The sequence below is a fragment of the Telmatherina bonti genome (assembly GCF_933228915.1).
Source record: "Telmatherina bonti genome assembly, chromosome: 10".
NCBI classification, from domain to species: Eukaryota; Metazoa; Chordata; class Actinopteri; order Atheriniformes; family Telmatherinidae; genus Telmatherina; species Telmatherina bonti.
In genome coordinates, this window is record NC_136628.1 from 27,759,639 (window position 1) to 27,784,622 (window position 24,984).

Below are 24,984 nucleotides of genomic sequence, written 5' to 3' on the forward strand. Positions count from 1 at the left end.
CTGCCCTGTCAAAAAATTTGTCATGTCTGGATCACTTGAGGTTAACGCCATGGTAGGCAATGTGTCAAACTGTTGAAATTTAATGACAAACCAAAGCGATTAATATATTTATCAGGCATATTCAGTGACAGTGTATTGCAGAACAGTACAATGATGTAGATTATAAACATAATCAGTTAAAGTATTTCTTAGCTAACTATCACTTTAGTTCTACAACACAGTAAAGAAATAAGGATTTGTTACCAAAGGAGGTGACTATGCCACATAAAAAAAAAAAAAAAACAGAATTTCACTAGCAGTACCATACAAAGTCCACACGGGGGCAGTATCAATTATTTTGTGTCTCATTCCTGTTTCTTGGTTTTGTAGGAATTTTATTAAGGCATAAGGCTTCAGCATTCCAGCCTCTTGGGCATTTGTGTAATTTGATTAGAAGTGATCACTAACTTTATTAATCATTCAGATTTTAGTGGCGGTAGTTTTTTTTTTAATGCTTTTTTAAATGTTTTGAACAGTTTAACAATTTTCTTCAGACAAATCTATTAAGGATGATCAACATTCATAAAAATCACTTTGATTATTTGAATCGTTTTTTGTTTGCTTGTTTTCTTCAAGAAAGTTTTCAATACATTTACACAACAAATTTAATATATTACAAAAAAGAAGTGCATGTTTTCTGGATATATTCATTTTGAATCATAAATTACTCAAATCGACTTTATTGTTTTGCAGATGATTCCATTGCTGCCTTAGGAGATCCCAAGCCGAGCATAGTTTAGTTTTCTTTTTGTAAACTCCAGAGTGAGTGCTGTGTCCTCTCTGAGCCACCAGGGGGCGGAATTTAGCAGCCAATCTAAACTGAACCTACTTAGTTCTGCACCAAAGCTTGCTGATTGGCCCAAATACCCACATGGGCTTGAGCGCTGACCAATGGAATTTGGGCTGATCAGGGGCTGTTGCTAAGGCACTTCACAGGTTAAAAAAGAGGAGAAAAAAAGGAAAGAAATCTGCCACCAGTCTGCCTCCACCGCTTCTCTCTTCCACACGTCTGGCTCTTCATCAGCTCTCCTTCTCTGCCTCTCTCTGAGCTCCCAGACTGAAAAACCCAGGCTGCTTTTCATTGGCCGGCGAAGAGTGAAATGAGCAGAGTGCTGCTTTTGCATTGTGTGTTAGAGACTAGACCCTCCCTCACGAGCCAGGAGCCGTAGCCCCTCCTCCGTTGGTTATCCTGTCACTTGACATTTGAGCTCAACTGAACCACTGGCAGCCCCTCTTCTCACCTTTTCATTCTGCACCGCTTCTCCTTTGAAAAAGAAAAGGCTTTATGCCAGAAAACCCACAAACATATTTTTTTTTTCTCATAGATTTTTTAAAAAAGTCTATATTTTCTAATGTATTCTGAAAAAAGACAAAGCACATAATGAGGTATGGTCATATGTAGTAAAGCTTTAGGGCAAATTGTCTGTATCAGCTCCCAAAGATTATTTCACAGCTGCTCGGAGATTTAAAATATCTCTTCTACTGTACTGGCTGTGTTCCAGCTCACCACACACACACACACACGCACAGAGGAGGGGAAATAAAGACCCCCTCTTTATTTCTCTGTCTGCTGTTTTCCCCTCCTCCCGCTGCCTCTTGTTCGCTGCGAAGTGTGATAGATAAGCCGTTCTTGCTCCTTATTGGCTCATGCTTCCAGACTGACAGCTCGTTGTCCCGCCCCGTCGATCTCTGCACGTGTATCGGGTCTGTACCGCTATGAGAGCCCGAGCATCAGAGAGTGGAGTGGAAACAGGAAGAGGAGGCGAGGGGGAGAAAGGAGACAGAGAGGATCGGGTGAGACAAGGTGGCGAGGAGTGACAGGGAGGAAAAGGGGAGCAGAGGGCTGCGTGGACCAAAGACAAAAAAAAAGGAAGAAGAAAAGAGGTAAAGGAGGAATAGAGAGGAGAAACTTGATGTGCTTTTATGGCTCAGTGGAAATATACTGCCTGCATTGTGCAGGGTAGAAGAATTGTGAGTGTGTGTGTGCATAGATGTGTGTTTGTAGCGTGTGTTGTATTGTTTCCTCTCTGCTCAGCTTTAATTTTTAACATGGAATTTCTTTCTATTTTTCTTTTTTTTCCTTCATATTTTGCATTTTTTGTCTCGAGTGAAGGTACTGCAGTGTATGTCTGCAGACTGCTGCACATCCATGCATGAAGCTCTCACACATATAACCACACAAACACACACAGTTACCTGCACACATGCTCACGTGCATACACACAGCAAGCCAGAGGCAGAAATGTGAAATGATGAATGTAGTAAATGAGGAACTGTTGCGGTTACACTTGTTTTGTGGTTGCTTTTGTGCTATGTTAAACGTTTGTGAAACTATTGAATATCAGCATGTGTGTGTTTGTGTATGTGTGTATTTGTGAAGTGTTCTGTAGTAAGTGTAACCAAGTGCAATGATTAACCTTAATTTAGAGAGATGTCTGAACTGTGTCACGTACTGCACGGGAGCTACAGGCTCCACTGAGGGATCCGCTGGATTTAAAACATTTTGTTATAGGTTTATGGATTTTAGCCATCTCCTAAAACAACACCTGGCTTAAATTTCTAACTTTCATGTGTGAACAAACCGGGGGAAAAAGAAGGTTGAATGCCACTAACATTAACCGAGTGCTTGCCTTCAGTTGATATGATTACCAGCTTAGATAACCACCTGGATGTGCATTTCTAGGTTACCATTTCACACAACCTGACATACATATGCACTCACACAGGCACACAAACCATTCAGGCAATCTTCCTCAAACCTGATAACCTGCTTTGCTGTCTTTGTTCACAAAAGAAAAAAAAAAAAAAAAAAAAGAAGCTGGACATTTTGCATTGTTTGCAACAGACACCCCTCTCTCTTGTTCCTGACCTTGCTTTGGTACATTCCAGCACCCCTCAGAGGGTTGTGCTTTATGGAGCATACGCCGGGAGAAGCTGCTCTTATGGAAAGGGAGAAGGGGGATAGAGCAGAGGCAAGCAGGGCTGCAGGGATGTTATTTTTAGAAATGTGATTGATATTCGACTCATACTGTATGTTCTTTCTCCTTTTAATTTGGAGCTATTTCAAGCTTGCAACCGATAAATTGTCCCTGTGCATGTAGTTGGGATAGGATTGCCTGTGCAGTCTCTTGTTGAGTCGGTCTGTAGACTGTTGCCTCACAATCTCTTCCTCCCCCCCCCCCTCAAGTTTCTGTTTCTTGTGTTAGCTTACTAAGAAGCCACCAGAGACAGGACTGGTCTGTTGCAGCCCATTCTTCCTTTTATGGTATAGGAGCAGTTATCCTCACTACATATCCACGTGCACACCTAGAGAACAAGAGATGCACGTCTGCAGTGGTTCACTGCAGTTCTCACAGTGCTACATATGCATGAAAGTCCTGCTTGTGATTGGCATTAATTGCAAAGTTTGCAGCTCTAAACTGTCCGTTGAATATTTTTCTCCAGCATTTGGGTCAGCCTTAAAACGCTGCAGACATTTAAAGGGAGTGAATGGTGAGACGTGGAAGTTAAAATCCTATAGAAAGTCTCCACCTCCCTCCACCAACCCTTCATTCTCCGTGTCAAAATCCCACACGAATGCAAACACTCCCCTCCTTGCTGGAGGCCTTCCTCCTAGCTCTGGACTAAATGATATCATCGGTTGCCAAGGATACAAGGACACGGCGTGCAGAGAAAAGGGAGGGTGAGGCATAGGCAGAGCCCAGAAAAGAAAGCAAGAGGCTGGGATATTGGGTATCATGAATTTAAAAAAAAAAAAAAAAAAAAGGAAACAACAAACAAACAAAAAAAAAATAGGGAGTCTTGTTGAAACAAGTAGTGAAGCAATAAGGCAGCGCTATGAGGAGGAAAGAATGCCTGCAAGCCTGTCAAAAGCTACTCATTTCATTCTCTTCCTTTGTCTGCCACAGCTTTGTGACAGTCCACATACTGTAGACAAGATGTAGATAATAATAAGAAAAAAAGTTAGATAAATACAGCTATACCTTAAGGGATAGAAGAAGAAACACTGCCTTTGATTTGAAACAATAAAATCTTCCTCTGTTGTACATCTGTGCACCAACTGGCTATGGTATTTCCTCAAGTTCTGCTATGTGTGTCTGTTTGTGTTTGCCAGCTAGCAGCTATTTAAAGGTATCCGAGACTGCACGGGTCTGCTGCCTTGCTATTCTTGACTGATAGCATCAACGAGTTTGGACCAGAAAGACTGTCTCCCCCTTCCATCTCAGCAGCCGCTGCAAGGTAAGACTCTCCACACCGGATCCGGCATGTGCATAAACTAAAAGGATATTCCAGTAAAATGTCTCATATTTACTGTTTAGCAACCCCAATCAGTTTGACGAGGAAATGTTTGGTAACAAGAGGGGACGAAAGGAGCATGATATGACTTTAACTTTTGGAGTGACAAATGAAAGAATTCATAAGTTGTGAACAAATAACTCTCTAATGTCATAAAAGTAACACCCTTACTTAAAACAAACAACCTTTCTGCACGTTGGACTGTTTGCGCTACACATTCTTTCTTAAAGGCTGCAAAGGGAGAGTTCACCCAACAGCAACTTAACCCATTTTCTACATGACATCATTTGGCCTAAAAGCTGGATTCCAGATGTCTTGAATTAACCCTGCACACATGGGTTTAATATTTGAAACACAGAGACATTGCTGTGCAGAGTCAAATTTAAGCTCCTGCTGCTGACTGACAGCCTCCCCCAACAACACTCCAACAAAAGTGTGCATTCCAGTGTGCAACAGGGAGGGTCGGCAACAGATGGTATATCTCCCTGTCCATGTAATGTTGCTCAAAACCCAGCCAACTTTGGGTTCCACACACCGTAACTGCACTTCTTTGTCTAATAGTGTTGTAAAACACTGCACAGAGGGGAAACGGTTTACAAGTAAAACAGCAGGAATTAAGCTAACAGTAAACTGCTTTGTTATAATTCTGAGCTGAAGACAGTGTGACATTGATATAAGCGGCCTTAATTTGGCACAAACAAGTATCTCCAAGTCACGCATGCATGATTCCAATTAAAGGAAGCTTTAAAGCCCAAAATGCTGCATTTGTAAAGAGGCCATTTCAGTCTGAAAAGAGATTTTAAAGGTCTGGAACCAGCAGATTTTTTAGGATTGTTATAATCAGAAAATGCTTTGTCTGTTCTACAACTTTATGTAGCAACTGATGGTGCACAAAGCTGCGTAAAGACGAAGGTTGGCTGTGTTTTTTTGGGGTTTTTTCTGGTTGTTAGGAGGTAACTTTATATATAGGTACACTGTGTCCTCTCTTTTCTCTAAAAAAAGGCATCTCAATTGAGCAGTTCAGTCTAAAAAAGCCTGGAGCGACGGCAGTAGGAACTGTCTGGCTTCAGTTGCTCTAGCAACTGGTTGGAAATGGACTCTGGGAGAGGCTACTGACTTAATCTCATTCAGCACTCACAAGAAGGTCAATATAGCGCAGCTGCAACAGTCTGAACCACAAACAAACATGTAGTACAACAAAAAAGCTCCACGAGGGAAGTGGTGAAATGTTGCACGGCTGTTCTTTACACAAGTTATAAATAGCTGTAGGGAGCAAATATATATAGTGGTGTAACCCATTACTAGTACAGCAGTGTTTTCTTCAGACTGTAAAGTGCAACTTATTGAACAGAAATGCATTAGCTGCAAGATATCTTTATGGAAAGATTTCATGTGGCATATCTGGTTTAAATTTAGGAAAAATATCTTTCAAAATGTAAATAAAAATGAAGGATGTGGTTCAAACACAGCCAGTCAAATATCTGACAGGGTGCAGGGAAACACAAGTGGCTCAGTGGGCAGCGGCAGAGCTTGCTGTGACTGTAGAAATTGTTATACTTAATGCAAGCGTGAAAAAATAAGTGCAGGTTTTCATGAATTAGCATCTGATTAGAATCTGTGAGATCCGTTGGCCAGAAACGACCCCTGATTAGGATATCCGCTGCTTGTTTCCTTCTTTGTTCTTAAAGTGATGTTGCCATGGTCTTTGCTTTTACTGCCATGTTGTGTTTTTTTTTTTTTTCTGTCACTGGATGGCCACCGGCTGTGGTGGCTGCTGGGAAGCAGTGATTAGAGAGAGGCTGAGTGCACAATACTGCTCTGGCTGACTGATGATATGGCCGCTGTACAGATACAGTGCAGCAGAAAAAAACAGCATGAAGAATTCAATCTAGACGAGACACCAACAACAATAGAACGGTGTGGGTAAAGATCGCTCAGAGGATTCCATTACAAAAAAGGTTGTTTTATACGAAGCAAGAACTTCTCAGGTTTTGTGTAGACAAGGTCCAAGTGGGAGACTCATCTGCATCTGTGGTCATATGTGCACAATGATTCTCTCAACCACGTGTTTTGTCTACACAGGCTGACACTTGCTCTCAGGTGTGAAGAGGAGGGCTTCTCAAACACAGACCAAGACTGGTAACTACAGAGCATTCGTTTCTGTTGTCTTTCTGCCACAGAAATCTCTTGGTTTAATGCAGCTTTACCCAAACAGTAAATGTCTAATCGATTTAAGGCATGTGGATAGTAGAAGCAGCATCTTGTTGTGTCAAATTTAAATTGAAAGAAGAAAATAAATGTACACTTTACTATTGTTGGACCCTCATTTGTTATAAGATTGTGTAATAATTTCACACTTTCTTACTAAGATGTGTCTGTATTCCAGGCTGCATGTATCACCCAGCAGAGTTTTACTCGGGCCGAAACACATGGGACTCCTATCCAGCTGGAGGACCTAACAGAGGACAATGGGCGCCTTTAAATGGTCGCCCCTGGAGCCACACACAAAGGTTAGCAGCTCCATCCCAACTACCATGCAAAATTGACTAAATTATAAATGAAAGAACAGTGTCTTAGTACTGTATGGCAGTAAAGTTTTCCCTCATGCCTGCACTGATAAAGCTGATATGAACTTTCTCTGACTCATAAACGCCAACCAAAACTCCCACTGGGGTAACAGTTAACATCATTGTCAAGGGGGGGGGGCGCACTGAAAGCTGTAACAGCTTAGAAACAAAAGTTTTCTCTGTGGAAAACTTAAAAACTTTAGTCATTGTAGTGGATGGAACTTTTTTATTTTTTATTTTATTTTTTTTTTATTTTAACCCAATTCAAGATAAGCACCACTTTATGACCCTGTCTGATTAACTGAAACACTTCTGACTGTCAATGAAAAGCTTTTGCCACAGCTGCAGCTGTAAGAATAAATCCTTCTGCAGTTTAAACAAGCAAAACAGTTGATTGGGACTATAGCACGCAGGGCTGCAGCTGGCTGCAGCTTCAGTATATCTGCTGTGCAGCTGAAGCTCTGATAGGCAGTTTCAGTGACTATGTGCAAATGATATGGACTCCAAAACTTACTAAAATGCATGGTCTCAAGTAGAGGAATATACCTTCAGATTATTCGAATGGTTACTGTGAATGTCTGGTTTTGAAGAATTTCCATGCTCGCTGTCTGTAGCAAGGTAGCCTAGATTGAGACATAGAGCAAGACATGACTGGTAATACCCAGGAAGGGAAAAATGAAAACACAGTTTGACTTCATTCTAACTTCTAACCACTGTCAGAAAGGTCCGAGCTGTTTCATTTTCACATGAACTACATTATTGCAGACCGTATTGATTTTCTGTTGTTTACTCATTACAGATGCCAAGAGGGGCGCAATCAATCGCACCATTCACTATCAAGTCGTTTTTATAATAGGTAGGTGGAACAGCATGATCATCGATAACACCTTTCACTGAAAAGGGTTTACATTCTTTTGCACCGATGGAAATCCCAGAAAGCTGGACAGATCATGGATGTGGGTTAAAGTTCCTTTGTGTCAAATCCCCGTCTGTAACTTGATACTTGCTGCTGAGTTTAGGTGTTTTTCTTCTTAGGGGGGATAGAACAGTCAGCCATGTTCAGGACAAGGGCATGTCAACAGGACACCGGCAGCTGCACCAAGTTTGGGATGGTAAAGAGCGGCAGTTTGAGGCCCAGAACTGGCATCATAACTCCACACGCTCATTCAACAACCTGGCTAGCGCCAGCAACGGTTACCTAGCGGGACCCGGACAGCGCTTGGGACAACAATGGGACAACAATGTCAGCAACTGTGGTGAGGTCCGCCAATAGAAACTATGTTATACATTTATCCTAACTGTTATTTGCTGTTTCTGTTAGCTCGGGGGCCCTCGTCTGAATCGCAACAGGGATCCGCAGTCCATGCCGGACAGATGGGGCTCCTCAGACTGCCGCAGGAGCTTTCCTGGCAGGATGGGAAACAGCAGAGAAGAACCCTGGAAACGGCCAGCCATGCACCAGCGGCGAGAGCAGCTGCACCAGCACAGCACACCCCAACAGCACCAAATATCTCAGAGGGATGCGTGTCCTGCGAAGAGGAGACGGGACCTGGGCCCTGATCAGGTAAAGAGTGACAAACTTTTTGTTTCATTCGTCAAACTTCAACTTTATTTGTAAAGCGCCACTTCACAACAAAGTTGTCACAGGGCACTTTACATACACAAATCAACATACACATCATTTCGAGCCAATTCATACATGTCCAATAATAGAAACCAACTGATTGCATCGAGTCGTGACTTCGATTCAATCCCCCATCCTGAGCATGCACGTGGCGACAATGGGAAGGAAAAAACTCCCCTTTAACATAAAGAAAACCTCCGGCAGAACCCGGCTCAGGGAGGGCAGCCATCTGCCTCGACTGGTTGCGGTGGAGAGGACAGGAAAGACAGAACAACATGTACAATTGCTCTTTATCAGGAAGACCTGCGGAAAAAAGGAGAAATAAGTGAGAGACGGCAATATTGGCATATATTTATACATTAATTTATTGGAGTAATAGAGCGAGGTACTTCTCAGTGCATCAGGTAACATCCCCATTGCTACATAAGTAATGGATGGCTAGACTACCCATAATTATAAGAGCAATGAGCATAACCTGGACAGTTGGGTCCCGTACATGCAGACTTCAACTCAGGAGATGCTCATATCCTAACTATAAGAATCATGAAAAAGGAAGGTTTTCAGCTCAATCTTAAAGGTGTGGAGGGAGTCTACCTCCTGAACCCATGGTGGGAGCTGGTTCTATAAGAGAGGAGCCTGATAGCTAAAGGCCCTTCCTCCCATATTACTCTTTGAGACTCTGGGAACCACCAGTAAACCTGCAGTCTGAGAGCCAAGTGCTCTATTTGGAATATATGGAACTATGAGATCTTTTCTGTAAAATGGAGCTTGGTCATGGAGAGCTTTATATGTGAGGAGAAGAATTTTAAACTTTATCCTGGATTTAACAGGGAGCCAGTGTAGAGAGGCTAAATGCACCTTATCGCTCTCTGGAACTTTTTTTTTAATTTTTGTGCAACAGCACCACCCATTGGCCAAAATTTAATCTTGTATGACAAGATATTTTTGTCTTTTATTCAGTCATGTCATCCTGGATCAAGGCATTTACCTTTACCCACCCCATCTCCACCCCGCTACCATCGCTGCAACCAAGATGACTGGCAGACTCCTAATGACAGGGCGGGTCCTCGCCATCAATCTGACCACAGGACCTCAATACAACAGCAACAAGTAAGCATGCACATTAAATGAAATGAAAGCAGCAAAAAGAGGACATTTTAAATGCTACCGTTGGCGTCTGTGTTTGATTTTTAAGGAAACCTCTAAACTGCGAGCTGGAGGCCATGGCTTTGGGAACTCGGAACCTCTAAACCAGAGCTGCGGCAACAGACCACCACATAACGGTAACAGAGGGAAGGTCGAACGCAAAATCTCGGCTTCACCAGCAGACCACACCCGTGTGCCTTACAGCCAGCAAAACCATCATTACCCCCATCAATGGAACATAAGTCACCCCAGAGCAGCACAGCACAACACCCCCCCATGCCCTGTGGAGGAAAAGGACTCACGGAGTCATCACCACAAACAAAGCACAGTAAGTAAAGCATTGAAAGAGTCATCATGTTTATTTCTACCAATGAATTTGTCTGGACATGCTAATGACTGAACATGATTTCATCGTGTCCCTTTAATCTGCAGGAAACTCAGCGCTGTCATCTAAAAGGAAATTCAAGGGATTCAGCCCTTTGCAAGACTCCTGCTACAGACTCTCCTCCCTTTCTATCAATCCATTGCAATCCTAAAGACATCGGTTCCACCACTGGCCATTCAGGTGCTCCCTCCAGTCCCTCCTCAAATACAAAGACCAGTGGCAAAAAAGATTCAGCAGACATCCAGCCGTGTTGTCCCACCTTCAGTAAACCGCAGGAACTCCAAACAAGCCCCAGCTGTGAGACGAGACCTTGCCTGACTTCCACCCCATCTCTCACATCTCACACTTGTTCAAAATCCAGGTTTTCAGATCCCAAACACAAAAAGAACTCCACTGGTTCACAACAGTCTCCCCTCGCCAAATCAAGAGCGAACGAGTCTGGAAAGGAGTCGGAGGAGCTCAAAAAACCTGAGCGTAAACAAAAGAATAAGCTGGTGAAAAGGGAGCGAAAGAGTGATGCCGAAACAGCAAATAAGAAAGACGAGGAAAGAAAGCGGAGGAAGAAAAAAAAGGAAAGAAGGCTGGGTGAGAAGAAGCGAAAGAGAGATAAATCGGTTAAGAAGGAGAGAAAACCAGGTGTGAAAACTAAAATCCGAAAAAAGGGAAAGTTTTCTCCCATATCCGCTGCCCCTTGTCCGGAAAAGGCCGAAATGAATGAAATGGTGGCTAAATCTTCATCCCCAGACTGTTTGAAGCAGCCATCCCACAAACGCAAACACAGGGAGAAACCTGAACCAACAGAGAGGACATCAGACAGGCCGTCCAAAGAAATGTCTCATCCCACCTGCACTTCGCAGCAACTGTCATCGAAATATAAAAAAATACCCAGAAATTGCAGCAGTTTACCCAAACTCCCAGTCAAGGAACGGCCTACCATCCCAAACAAGACCAGCAATGTCACGTTGCTTTCGGAAAATGGACCAAAAGCAACATCTAAAGATACATTCCCTTCTCTCCCACGTAAAGCCTTACCACTCAGCACCACGTCCTCTGTTAGCTTAGACCAGCCCATCAGCAACAAAGAAGGCATGCAAGGAGGAGTTCTCAGTGCTCCTGACCTCCAACCTGTGGCCGTGTTGGGGAATTTAATGGAAATTGGAGACAACCTTGCCAACACTCCTCCCGTCCTCAGCTGGCAGGGGTCTCCTGTGTCGGATCTTGAAGAAGATGAAGAGGAGCTGGAAAAAGGTGTAATGAGCAGACCTGTCCTCCAACCCAGCCCCACCCAGTGCTTTTCACCTACTCCTGTGGACAGTGAAAGCAACGATGATTTGGATAAGGAGACATGTGACGGAGCATCCGATGGTTATTCCCCCAACAGCACATCTAATGTCTGTGATCCACCAGTTAAAGACGTTACCAAGGAGGAAAATGGCGAAACATTGAACAGCAGCGGGAAAACATCGAAATTGCTTCTCAGTGAGCTTCAGCATCATAAAACAGATTTGGACGACGTCTTCAAGAGTCTTGCCACCTTCCTCGAAGGCCAGAGGGCCGCGTGTCGAGGCGGCCCGTTTGGCAGGGATCCTACAAAAGGAGCAAAGTACTCGTCTTCTCTTGCAGTGGCGCCAGAAATCAGTGGTCACGAGAATCGGGATTTATTCCTCGAATCAGCTTGTATGACATCCTCTGAATCCAGCAATCAGTCACCGACTCGCACTACCTCAGATTCGCTTCTGAAATTCCACAGTTTGCCACATGAAAGTGATGCTGCCACTAACGCCAAAGTGCAGGAAAACCAGAAAGAAACTGAGGGTGACGCAAAGCAGATGGAGGAGGGGAAGGATGCTGAAATCCTGGTGGAGAGAACAAAGTCATCCCTTTTAGAGGGATCGCTGAGTGCAGAGCTGAGAGTGACCACGGCACACACGGCCTCGTTCACAAGCGTCATTTCTGTCACTACCAAGGAGGGCAGAGGAAACGGCAAAGAGATGGAGCACACAAATACAAACAGGAAAAGAAAACTTAAGGCCAAGGGTGGAGGAAGAGAGGGAGCGATCAAGATGAAGAAAGACAACAAGGGTAAAAATAAAGATTTGGACAAGAGGGATGTTTTGTTCTCTGTGTCGGTCAACTCCAGAAGCTCTCCCAGACCCCTCACCGACAGTTTGAAGAGCCAGATTTCTCAGGAACATCAAAACACCCAGAGAGAAGCATTGGATGCAAAGATGACAGCAGATAGCAAGATGGAAGTCAGCGAGTTGGAAAACAAGTCAACCTCAGACTCCAACGCCTCAAGTTTAGGAACAATCAAAACATCCACGCCGGGTGCTTCCACACCAGCAAACAAAGCCTCCTGCTTAAAAGTTCCAGTGGATCCACTCAAACTCAAAGCGCTGTCTGTGAGATTATGTAGGGAGCTGAAGATTGTCTTGGTTAGAATGGACACTGCTGGGCGGCAAACATTCAACATATCTGAGCTGGTGGAGAAAAAAATCCCGCTTTCTGAGATCAGTATCCAAAACACAGCCACTGAAGTGATCAGAGCGTGCAAGTGAGTTCTCAGAGATGCTTGCGTGTTGTTGAATTTTTCATCCACCACTGCTACTGCCTGTGGATGCCTATTGTTCTATTTTTATTCCCTTAGGGGGACGAGGTTAAACAGGAAGTTCAAGGAGTCGTACCTTCTTCCTGCCTTCTCTGTTAAACCCAACATTGGCATAGAGACCCCTATTCCTCGGGAAAAGCTGAACCCACCCACACCAAGCATTTATGTGAGTGTGTGCTCATTTGCTTTCACCACCATTTAGAGACTTAGCCAGGCTGAGGACATGGCGTCCGTACAGATTACAGCATCAGCATGTTTCCAACCTGCTGCTGCCATTTTTCATTTTTTAAATCAGCCGACGGATGTTCTTATGTCCAGGGTGCTGAATTCTGACACTTATATGTTTTTTATATATATTTTTTTCAATATCATTGATATTTGATCATTTTTATGATAATTCTGATACTTATGGAACATGATATGCTTCTTGTTGTTAAGCTAAAAGGTCAGGACAAGGTGGTTGGAGGAAAGAAACAGGAAAAATACAAGCAGAAGACCTGATTTTTAGACAACTTTCTGAGTTTAAAGACACACTTTCATAATCTTGAACGATGATGCAGTGTGGTGGTGCATTAAAAATGACACGATCACAAAATATGCCTTAAAGAAAAACATCTCTAGAACGTTTTAAGGTGCAGTGCATGCTTGAAACAAGGTGGAAAAAACTGTTTTCTGGATTGTACTCTGCCGTTTCTGCAGTTGGAGAGTAAGAGGGACGCCTTCTCTCCAGTTCTGCTTCAGTTCTGCACTGATCCCAAAAATGCAGTTACAGTCATCCGGGGCCTGGCTGGCTCTCTCCGCCTTAGTAAGTCTCTTTATTTCTGTACTTAACCTACATATCTGAGTTCCTCATCGGTTGAAATAATAGGATAGTTTTTATTAATACACTGTTGGTAATTAGGTGTTTCATTTTTTTTTATTTTGTGCAAATCATTAGACAATCAAAGGGACAGAAATCTGGATTGTGTGGACAAAGTCAAGGTTTTGATGAGGGTTTTGGTTCTCAGAAGTGTTGTGTCTTGAAACTTTTCAATTTGCCAACACAGGACCTTATAGAGCCACATTAGATTCTAAAATCCTAAAACTTTTATTAACCTAGAATTATTAAAAAAAAAAAAAAAAAGAAATTTGTGTTTCTTTGATGATTAACTCTTCTGTCTTTTCTCTATGTGAGACCTGGGTTTATTCTCCACCAAATCTCTGGTCGAGGCTAATTCGGACCACGCTGTGGAAGTGAGAACTCAGGTTCAGCAGCCCGCTGATGAGAACTGGAATTCAAATGGCTCAATACAGACTTGGCCATGTGAAAGCAGCCGCTCACACACCACCATCGGCAAATATGCCCAGTACCAGGCCTCCAGCTTCCAGGAGAGTCTGCAGGTAAACATTTTCTCTCATGCCACACTTAAAGTTTGCACACAATTTGATATTCAGTCTTTGGAGGCATCATTTGTTGATTTGGTCGAGACTGTATTGTAACTTTCTCTGAAACAGAAATGTGGATTTTATAGTGACTGGACTTCATGAAGGAATCATTTCTGTGAACACATTCAGCCCAGATGCACCCAGCAGACTACTGCAAGCCAGGGTCATACTCTGTCAGTCCTCTGTGACTGTAAAGTTATCTTTAGCTATTTATCAGCAGATTGTGGAACTCTGCAACACACACATGACATTGACTACTACAGAGACTTGTTATGGATGCATTTTGTAACAACTGCAGCTCCTTAATCAGCTCTAGCAAGCAACTGCAAAGTCTAACATCTGGCTAATAGCTTTGTGAGAGCTTAATTTTCTTGTCCAAATTTTTTATTTTATTTTATTTTTTTAAATTAAAGTCTTTTTTTTTTTTTTCTTATATGACATGTAAAATTGTAAAAACAAAACCGATGCAATAATCCTGTAATCTAATCGAATCCACACAGAGCAGACATAGTTTTCCTTGTCATAGATGGATAGATAAATAAAGGAGTAGTCATGGAGGTTAAATGAAAAGTGCTGCTTTTTTCAGCTGTCAGCTAAGCTCATGTAGATGTGTTATAGGATGAGAAAGAGAGTGAGAATGAGGAGGAAGAAGAGGAGACTTCAGACCCATCAGCGACCACAAAAGCCGCCCTGACGTTCAATACTGGCAAAGGCAATCCCACTTCAATGGCAAACAAAGCCAGCTCTGATCTTGCTTTTAGCAAAGGCATGCCCAGGTTAGCCCTAAAATAATGATCTGTTCTTGTGAAGGAATTCCTTCTTTTCTTTGTAAACATTAATCAGCTCTGGTTTTAATATTCTCTTCAGCCTGGACCCAAAAACAGCCAAAAAGATCATTAAATTCGGGACCAACATTGATCTCTCTGACCCTAAAAGGTGAGATTAAGGTTTTAAGATTGACCCAGATCACCGAGTGTGAAGGCTGTGTCTCATTACCAACCGTGTTTATTATTATTATTATAACTTTCACAAGGTGGAAGCCTCAGCTGCAGGAACTGCTGAAGCTGCCATCTTTTATGCGAGTGGAATCCAGCAACAACATGCTTAGCCTTGTTGGTCACACCATCCTGGGTATGAACTCTGTCCAGCTCTACATGAAGGTGCCAGGAAGCCGTACACCAGGTGAGTGTGTGTGTGTTAGATGTCGCTGTCAGGTACACACAGCCTTATCCCTTCTAGAAATGTTCAAGGAAGTTTTTTTTTTTTTTAAAATTCATAAACTGCTCGTGTTTCCAACAGGCCATCAAGAAAATAACAATTTCTGCTCTGTCAACATCAACATTGGCCCCGGCGACTGTGAGTGGTTTGCAGTCCATGAACACTACTGGGAAGCTATCAACAACTTCTGTGATAAGTGAGTGTACAAGCTGTTGAGGTTAACTATTCAATTCAACTTTATTTATATAGCGTCAAATCACAGCGATGCCATCTCAAGACGCTTTACAGACAGAGAAGAAAACATAATGAAAGCCAATTCGTAATAGCCTATATAAGGAAACCAACAGATAGAGTTGGAGGGTCCAACTTAATCTTCCATCCTGAGCAAGCACACTGGGAACAGTGGGAAGGAAAAAACTCCTTTTTAACAGGAAGGACACCTCCGGCAGAACCCGCCTCAAGAACAGGCAGCCATCTGCCTCTGCTGTGTGTGTGTGTGTGTGGGGGGGAAGAGGACAGAAAGACAACAGACAACAGGAACTGCTACTCCCGGCCAGGGAGACCTGCTGAGACAGGAGACATACATGTTAATGATGCAACACTGTTATTTGGGGGGGGGCGGGGTAAAAGAGAGAGATAAAGAGAGAGAGAAAGAAGCTCAGTGTATCAGGAAATGTCCCTCAGCAGTCTAAACCTATAGCAGCATAACTAAGGGATGCTAACCATCCCTAGTTATAGGATTTATCAAAAAGATAAGTCTTCAGCCTCGTCTTAAAGGTGGGGAGGGTGTCTGCTTCCCTAACACTAACTGGGAGCTTATTCTATAAGAATAACTACAGATGTTGCAGTTGGCTGTGTGGGTAGACTTAAGTTTCTTTGCTTTTCACAGACATGGAGTGGACTACCTTACGGGATCCTGGTGGCCAGTCCTGGAGGACCTCTACAGTTCCAACATCCCTGTGTACCGCTTCATTCAGAGACCAGGGGACCTGGTGTGGATTAATGCAGGAACTGTTCACTGGGTTCAGGCTGTGGGCTGGTGCAACAACATTGCCTGGAATGTGGGACCGCTCAACTGTAAGTTACAAAAACGACCAAATGAAAGCAGCAGCTTATTTTTTTAACCAGATTCTGAGATGTTCTTTTCTGCAAATTATTAAATAGATTTGCGGCTAACCGTTACACCCTTTATCAGCTGACGTACTGGTTGTGCTTCCTCTCTCCAAGCTTATCAATATCAACTTGCCCTGGAGCGATTTGAGTGGAATGAGATGAAGAAAGTCAAGTCGATAGTTCCCATGATCCACGTTTCATGGAATGTGGCCCGGACCATCAAAATCACAGATGAGGACACCTTTAAGATGATCAAGTAAGATGTTTGAGTGAATCTGTGTGTGTGTGTGTGTGAGTGTTAATGTTTAATTTACACCTTCCTCTCTCTGTTTCCCCTGTCTGTCTCAGACACTGCCTGATGCAGTCCATCAAGCACATCCAGATTCTGAGAGACCAGCTGGTGGCTGCGGGGAAGAAAATCTGTTATCAGGGCCGGGTGAAGGACGAGCCGGCCTACTACTGCAATGAGTGTGACGTGAGTCCCTCTTCCTCTTTGGTTATTTCTCTTCATGCATCACAGACCTGATACCAGCCTGAGTACCAATGTCGTGCCTGCACAGATGGAGGTGTTTGACTTGCTGTTTGTGACAAGTGAGCACGGCAGTAAGAAAACCTACGTTGTGCACTGTGAGGACTGCGCCCGGGCTAAGAGCTCCATGCTAGAAGGGGTGGTGGTGCTGGAACAGTACAGAATGGAAGAGCTGATGAGGACCTACGACAGTTTCATGCTGGTCAGTGTGGCTTTTAAAACTGTTCTAAACTGTGTGTTGTATGTAGTCAGCTTGTTCAGTTTGTATCGTACCTCTCCCCCAGTTTGAGCTGGAATAAACTCTATGCCCTTTCAAGCCAGACTGGATGTAGAAATGTGGATAGATGAATAGTATAATGTTAAAAACAAATGGTTGACAGACACGTCTGTGCTCTGTGGTTACTGAGATGAGGACCTACACATTGGGTCAGGTGGAGGAAGGAGGAAAACGAGCAAATAAAACTTTTCTGACTTATTCTGTGACAACCTAAATCTGCTGCTGAGGCAGATGGTCCAAAAATCAAAGCATGAACATGAACTGTGAGAGGCAGAAATTAGAGTGGACATGGTGTAGAGGTAAATTTAAACAAAAAACAAAAAAAAACATCACCTATCCATTTTCTGCCACTTATCTGGGGTCGGGTTGCGGTGGCAGCAGCCTAAACAGGGAAGCCCAGACTTCCTTCTCCTCAGTCACATTTACCAGCTCTGCTGGGGGAATCCCAAGGTGTTCCCAGGCCAGCCAAGAGATATAATCTCTCAAGCATGTCCTGGGTCTCCCCGGGGTCTCCTCCTGCAGGGATGTGCCTGGAACACCTCACCAGGAGGCATCCTAACCAGATGCCCGAGCAGAGGAGCAGCCCCTCCTGGATGACTGATCTTCTCTCTAAGGGAGACCCCGGCCACCCTGCGGAGTAAACTCATTTCAGCCGCCTGCATGCACAAACTCGCTCTTTTGGTCACTACACACAGCTCATGACCATAGGTTAGGGTAGGAACTTAGATCGACTGGTCAATTGAGAGCTTTGTCTTCTGGCTCAGCTCCTTCGTAGACAACTCATAGACAAGACCCCGAGATATTTAAACTCCTCCACTCGGGGCAGGACTTCACTCCCGATGTGGGAAAAACGCCAACAATGAAACCATTGGATCAGTCAGACAAAATATGGCGGACACACCGCTGCACTCTGAAACCCATTCATTTTAATGGATTGTGTCATGCTAAGCGAAGTGCAGGCACAGTGTTGTACAGAGCTAAGTTTGCGTGTGACTACCGACTAGGGCTGTGACGATATGCTTTTGACCCGATTCGATTCAGATTTTTTGGGGTGCCGATTTGATTTAAATTGTGATTCTCATAATTCTTCAAGGTTGCTGATTTTTGTAGATTAAAAACAGATTTAAAAAAATGTATAAAACATCTTTTTTTTTTTTTTTTTTTTTTTTTTTTTACTCGTCATTTTTCTTGATTTCAGTCAGGAAAAAACAACACAGTAACCAGACCATCACTCTGCTGCTATGATGCCCAAGAAGACAAGTAAAAAAATAAATATAAACAATAAAAATGACAAAAATTTTTATAGTGGAATAATTTTATTTATTTAAAAAAAATTTATTTTTTAACAAACAATTTTAAAATTGTGAAGCAAAAAAATCCCAATTTTCAATTTTCGATTCAATTTTTCCACCCCTACTACCGACGGAGCCAAATTCTTTAAGCATTCATCTACACACAAATGACTAGAAAAGCTAATGTTTTGTGTCCACTAATTCCCTGGACTCTTCGGCTCAAATTTAGGGTTGTATCAAGACCTGAGGAAAACTTAAACTAAAAAACTAGTTAGGAGGCATAATTGGAAATGAAATCAGTAAGTAGAGCTTGGACAAAGAATATAAGATTTAAAAGTCTAAGGCCAAACTGAAATAGAAATGTCACAAAAGCCATAGATTAAATAAAAAACAAAGCCCATCAACCTTGACGATTCATGGTTTCCGTCTCATCTACTCTGTTGTACACACACAATCCCATGCAGTCATGAAATGTGTGTGTCCCCTCTTCTAATGATAAATACTAAATATGTGGCATTAGATTAAAGAAAAACATTTTTGTTAACTTGACTTATGGACAATATGTATAATCCATACAAAATGTGCATGTTGTGCACCCTAAGCCGGTTAGCACTGCGGCCTCACAACAAGAAGGCTGATGGTTCGATCCTCGGCTGGGGGGAGGTTTGAACAGTGGTCTTTCTGTGTGGAATTTGTCTGTTCTCCCTGTGTATGCATGGGTTCTTCCTGGGTACTCTTCCTTCCACCCACAAGACATGCATGTTAGGTTGATTGCTCATTTTCGATAAAAGCATCTGCCTGATGTATAGAATCTAACAGAAAGCTACAGAAGAACATCCATAGCATTAATCAGCTATGAGATCAAGTGTATATTGTCTTATTCAGACTGTATTTTTTTAAACTTGAGTAGCAAGTAGCAATGTTTTAAACATGAAACTGCAAGCTAAATGAAAACTGTTCCTGTTTACGTGTCACATATGCAAGTGATCATTTACTACAAATGTAAATTACTCCTGAACCTTTTCCAAAAATCTCTTCAACATGTTTTACTGTTCTGATGTTTTTAGGAAGCTAAAGATCATCTTGACTCAGTTTAATAAGGCTTTTGTTTACTTATTATTACCTGTAGATGCATTTTTTTTGTTTTCTTTTTGTTTTCTTTTTGTTTTTTGTCAGCACTGCAAACTACAAACGGTACAGGTAGAAATGTCTGGGCCCAAAAGTAAAACCAAGATATATAATGACACAATTAGCAGGGAAATACACTGTACGTGATTTATTTTAAATGTTGTCTAAATTGTTCACCCTAAAAAGGGAACTTTTTACAAAAATGCATCATTACAAGGACCAAAGAGCACTGTATCTACACCGTATAGGTACTGGATTACCAGATTGCTTCATTATTTAACACTAACAGTACCAGAATTAATCCAAAAATAACTTTATTACAGGACAAATAAAACAACAAAAACAAAAAACATGTCTTCACACCTTTCTGATCCACATTTAGATTTACTTCATTAATGCTTGTCGGAAGATATCAAAAGGTTTGTTCATACACATGCTGTGCACAAACAGTTTGGTGTACAGACACAAGACACAAGAACTTGTTAGTAAATGCCAACGACAGTAACTGTTTAATCCTCACACAGGGTGTGTGCGGGGTGAAAAGCCATATCAAATCTAGACCGTAGTTTTTTTGTATTATAGTTGCAACTTGGAGCTGTTAAATTTTGATCCATGTCATGCCTCTTAAAAACCCAATTCCTCATTTGCCAGTACTTGTCTTTACTTTGGCAACGGATGCATGTAAATGTTCTTAGCCAGTGCTGAGGAGGATTTTATCAGAGCAGCCAACAGTGAATCATGATGTCCAGCTGGAGCCTTGATCTATGTTCCCCCCCTATCTCTCTGCTTCTGTCCATTTATTTCTTGTCTTCTGTCGAAAGCATAATGAAGGCATTAAATTCTTGCCTGAAACACTTTCTGTGCACAGCATGGAAATGAGTTTCAAACTGTCATTAAGCACCAATTCAAGCTAGTTGTCCACATCAGTGGATTACAGATAGTGTACGTCATAAATATCAAATGTCTGAAAGATCATTTTCACCCAATAACAGACAGCTTGGTCCAACATGTCAAGTTCATTTTTATTATTATTGTATGTTTACAATGACCGCCGTACCACAAAGTGCTGCACAGTTTAAAAAAAAAGAAGAAAAAAAAATCATAAAAGAATTTATGTATGGATGGATGGATGGATGGATGGATCACACAACAATGAACCACTTCAAATAAATACAGCAAAACCTTATTAAAAAATAAAAATACAATAGAATATCATATGAGTTCATACTATGTATCTCAACTAGATTTTAACGACCAGAGGAAAAAGGGGCATTTGCAGCAATGCTTTAAAAGCAGAGACAGACAGAGCACTTCTGACATGTAACGACAACCTGTTCCAAAATTTTGGGGTCACCAAAGAGAAGGCTTTGTCACCTCCAGAGAGGCATCTGGTTCAAGAAACTTCCAGAAACAGCTGTGAGGACGACCTCAGAGCTTTGACCAGAACATGCATGGTTAGAAGCTTGTGCAAATACAAAGGAGCCAAGTTCATCTGCACCTTTTAAGCTAGTAGTAGGAGCTCAGCAAGGACATGTGGTTGGAAAGTCTCTTTCCACCTGCATTTTGTGCACGCTGAGGTCAGTTGAGAGATTGTTTACTAATACCATAACAGAGGAAAATGCAGTATTTAAGTCAAGACATAAGTAGCAGATGAACCACATTTTCGAGGTAATTTTTGGGCAAGAATGGCTTAACCTTTCCCAAGAACTCAAAAGTGAAAGAAGATACTCTAGACAACTGAGCTGACTTCAACTCAGCTCAGTTGTTCAAGGAGTTGTCTGTAATTACCCCCAAACTTTTACCAAAAGGAAAGACTAAAGAGGCCACAGATCTGAAGACACTAACCGCATCATTCAGCATCTGTCAATCCCCAAAAGTAATGTCTTTGCAGTCCAAGCTTTTAGGTATTTGAGACAATTAAGCAACCTAGAAACAGAACCGTCCTTTGATTTGAAGAAAAAGTAGATCTGAAGATTATCCACAAAGCAGAAATAGGTTTCCCAGCCAGCTAGATATTGACCCAGCAAACATAGGGAGAATAGCAGGGGGCCCATAATGGATCTTTGTGGGACCCCATAAGAAAAGGGTCGGTCCAACAAGTTTATAAACTGTACCTAAGAGCTGTCTGAAAGTAAGTCTTACATGATGCTTTAGAAAATATTAAGCAGTTAAATGGTGAATGATAGAAACCTGCAAATGTAATATGAAACGTATGATAAAGCATATGTCAAATACTAATAAATTTGCTATTTCAAACTAATTAAGACTGCAGGCTACTGCGATGGACTGGTGACTTGTCCACTGTGTTGCTTTCCACTTGCCTGCTAATTGTTAGGATAGGCTTCAGCTTTCCCATGACAATGAATGGGTATAAAGAATGTAGAAAGTGAATGAATGACTGAATAACAGAATTTAAACACAACTGCCTTCAAAATATGTGTTGTTCTGGCAGTAGTGTTTCCACATGGTTGGTTAATCTGTCTTTTTCTTTTCATTTCCCTCCTTCAGACTCCATCACCCTCTTTAAAGTGAGGACTCCTCCGCTTCACACGTCTTTCAGCCATAACCAAAACTCTAACGGCAGCACAAATGTTGTGTTCATGGCAAACTGCTCCTGCAAACACTTTCTCAATCAGCCAATCACGTTTACTTGGTCTTGTTTACATCACACAATAAGGTATGGATGCCTAGCCAATCCAACTACAGCGCACTGTCTTCCCCACACCAGCTGCAGATTGGACGCGTGTTTTGAAATAGAATGACCAGACTGGTTTCTTCTGACGAAAAGTATTTCAGATGAGTTAAAAGAAAAAAAAATACAATGTGAGCACTGCTAGCACTGAAAATCAGGTTCTGTATGTTCAACGGACACTGCTGTGATTTAAAAGCGTCAAGTAGCCGGTTCTGTGTATTGATTCAGGTACTTTTATGCAAATTCAGTAACTTTTTTTTTTTTTTTTTTCTTTTTTTTTTTTTTTTACACCAATCTAGTTATTCTATATGTCCATGAATTTGCTGTGATTCTATTGTACCAGCAGGGGAGTCACTTCATAGGAGAAGTAGCTGATTGTCACATTTGGCATCATATTGGTTCCTGTCTTTGTTTGGTATTCAGGTAAACTTGGACATTTGTAAATCCTGTCTGTAAACTCTTTGAGGTGCTATTCCAATCTTATTTATTCTCCTTAGATACTTAAAAGTTTTACCAGCCTAGAAGTACACCACATTGGCCTTGTGAACTGTATTTAGAGGAAAGGTAATTAAATGATTAAACACACACAAATGCGGTTTTATGTATTAGACAAGGAGTCAAAAAATGTTTTTGTCAATTTCTCTAAAATACGGGTTTACTAGAGGACTAATATGCTTTCATTCTTATTAGGTAATCAAGTGTATAAAGGGAAAATTTGACATTTTTGTGCTGGCTTTTTCACAAGTCCTGAAAAATGGTGATTAATGTAGTTTGTATAATACACAGAGAAAACCCACATACGGTAGGGTCGTTTTCTCTTTTGGAATGGGACGAGTCCCAGTTTTATACCTCTTTTGTTTGCAAAGTTTCTCGTTTCTAGATGACAGAGAAAATAAATGCTTGTAAATTGTGAATGAATTTATGGAATACACAGTGGTGTGCATAGACGGGGTGCAGAGAAAGAAAAGAGGAGGAGACAGTGAAGTGCCCTATAAAATCACACGCGCAAAGTTGTAGGCAGTCACTACTTAGTGCAAACACAACGAAAATGACAAAACAGAAGAGACTGTAGAGCATTTCACCATCTCCATTCTGTCAACCAAAGGCCATCCTAGTAGAATTCAGCTTCACACACTGCCATGGGATTCAGCATCCTGTTTTCTTAAGACTGAGATGATGAAGAGCACATGAACACATAAATAACTATAAATATCATTTATAGTTATTCATATTGTTTTATCTTTGAACCACAAATGATTTTGGATGGGAATTTTCGTTATTAGTCGTCATCATTTTGCATTTGCGCAATTTTTTTCTCATAAAAGCTTAAAACAAGCAACATTGACAAATAGAAAACCAACTGATTACATGAATGCAGCTATTTTCATAGGGCAACCATTTTTCACCTCTTTTAAAAATATCTATTAAAACCTAGAAGCACACCATACTGGATGTTTTATACTATAAAACGCAACTTGCTGGTGCTCTTGTTGATGTAATGGTGTGTTTCTAAATGACCTCAGTTAACCATGTATACTTAGTTTAGTTTTGTGCAATAACTACTTTGAAGTACGTTGAACAGCTCTGATAACACAGAAATGTTTGTTACTCACTGGTGACAATTTGAATGGCAGGTTGGTCACTGTTATATAGCTGTCAAACCGAAAACCTCTGCCTTTCCCCCCCAAAAAGGACAAGTTTAGGGTCACAACTCTGCACTCATTAGTCTGTGCACACCATGTCATGTACATACTGTATCTGTTTCAGGTCTATTAGAAGACTTATGTAATTTTGTTCTCTATCAGAAGTCTACATTTGTTTTCTTTTGTTTTTTGTTGTTGCTATTATCTGTAACATGCTGAAAATGTTCTGATTCTCTCTTTCTTTCTCTCTCGCTCTCTCTTTCCCTTTCTGGGTTAAATTACTGCAATGGGAATTTCTTCCCACTTTTATACCTCTTTTTGTTGTTAATTTCTGTTTTGTTTTTTGTTTATTTTTTGGATTATGGAGAAATGGAAAATTGTAAATGGTGACATTATTTATACTGTAAATGGTTGTTTTTCTTATAATATTTATTGCATATCAAAAGAGGCTTCGTTTGATAAGGGGCTACAAGGTATTTTAAAAGTGTAGTATGGTCATAGTGTGAGGATAGGGGAAGTGCAATCAGGGGGGTGGTTGAATATTCATGGTGCTAGACCCCTCCTTGCCTCAATGCCCCCTCATTAAACAGCATATAATGATGTACAAGATACAACTCAAACCAACCATTTGGTGCTTAGAACCATTTCAACACAGTTTACTGCTAAAAGAAATGGAATGATGTCTTTGTACTGTATTTAACAAATAAATACAAGTTTTTTGTTTGTTTGTTTTTTTTTTTTAACTTTTTTCTTTCCATTGTATGAAATTCATAATCTTGTGGCATTAGTGGTTTTCTGATGAGCATTAGCTGTAGTTGTAATTCTTGACACTTCTGCAGAGATTCATAGGGATGTGACTTTTAATGGCGTCAAGGTTTCTCGTGTCTTGTCCTCATTAGTATTATTGGAGGATGTAACGACTCTTTTTGTTTTTTCCCCTCTTGACTTGTTTGATTAATGCTGCACTTATTGTTTCCAAAAGAACTCACATAGAAGAAAACC

General features: G+C 41.5%; 1 protein-coding gene across 1 annotated transcript; it reads left to right on the plus strand.

The window, feature by feature from the left end:
- The first annotated feature begins 1,812 nt into the window (after window positions 1-1,812).
- On the plus strand, window positions 1,813-24,984 carry LOC306761536 (uncharacterized protein). Its single transcript, XM_079247756.1, has 22 exons — window positions 1,813-1,923; window positions 4,154-4,278; window positions 6,418-6,474; window positions 6,722-6,845; window positions 7,702-7,758; window positions 7,938-8,145; window positions 8,224-8,466; window positions 9,487-9,636; window positions 9,722-10,000; window positions 10,105-12,611; window positions 12,705-12,831; window positions 13,365-13,470; window positions 13,840-14,045; window positions 14,709-14,866; window positions 14,958-15,026; window positions 15,124-15,272; window positions 15,390-15,504; window positions 16,198-16,385; window positions 16,536-16,677; window positions 16,770-16,896; window positions 16,982-17,152; window positions 22,156-24,984. The coding sequence occupies exons 4-22, from the start codon at window positions 6,727-6,729 to the stop codon at window positions 22,177-22,179; spliced, it is 5,145 nt and encodes a 1,714-aa protein (XP_079103882.1). The 5' UTR covers window positions 1,813-1,923; window positions 4,154-4,278; window positions 6,418-6,474; window positions 6,722-6,726; the 3' UTR covers window positions 22,180-24,984.

Coding starts and splice junctions, on each gene's coding strand:
- LOC306761536 (XM_079247756.1), top strand. CDS start 6,727: ATGTATCACCCAGCAGAGTTTTACTCGGGCCGAAACACATGGGACTCC. Junction 10,001..10,104: donor ATCACCACAAACAAAGCACA/GTAAGTAAAGCA, acceptor TTTAATCTGCAG/GAAACTCAGCGCTGTCATCT. Junction 16,386..16,535: donor GAATGTGGGACCGCTCAACT/GTAAGTTACAAA, acceptor CCTCTCTCCAAG/CTTATCAATATCAACTTGCC.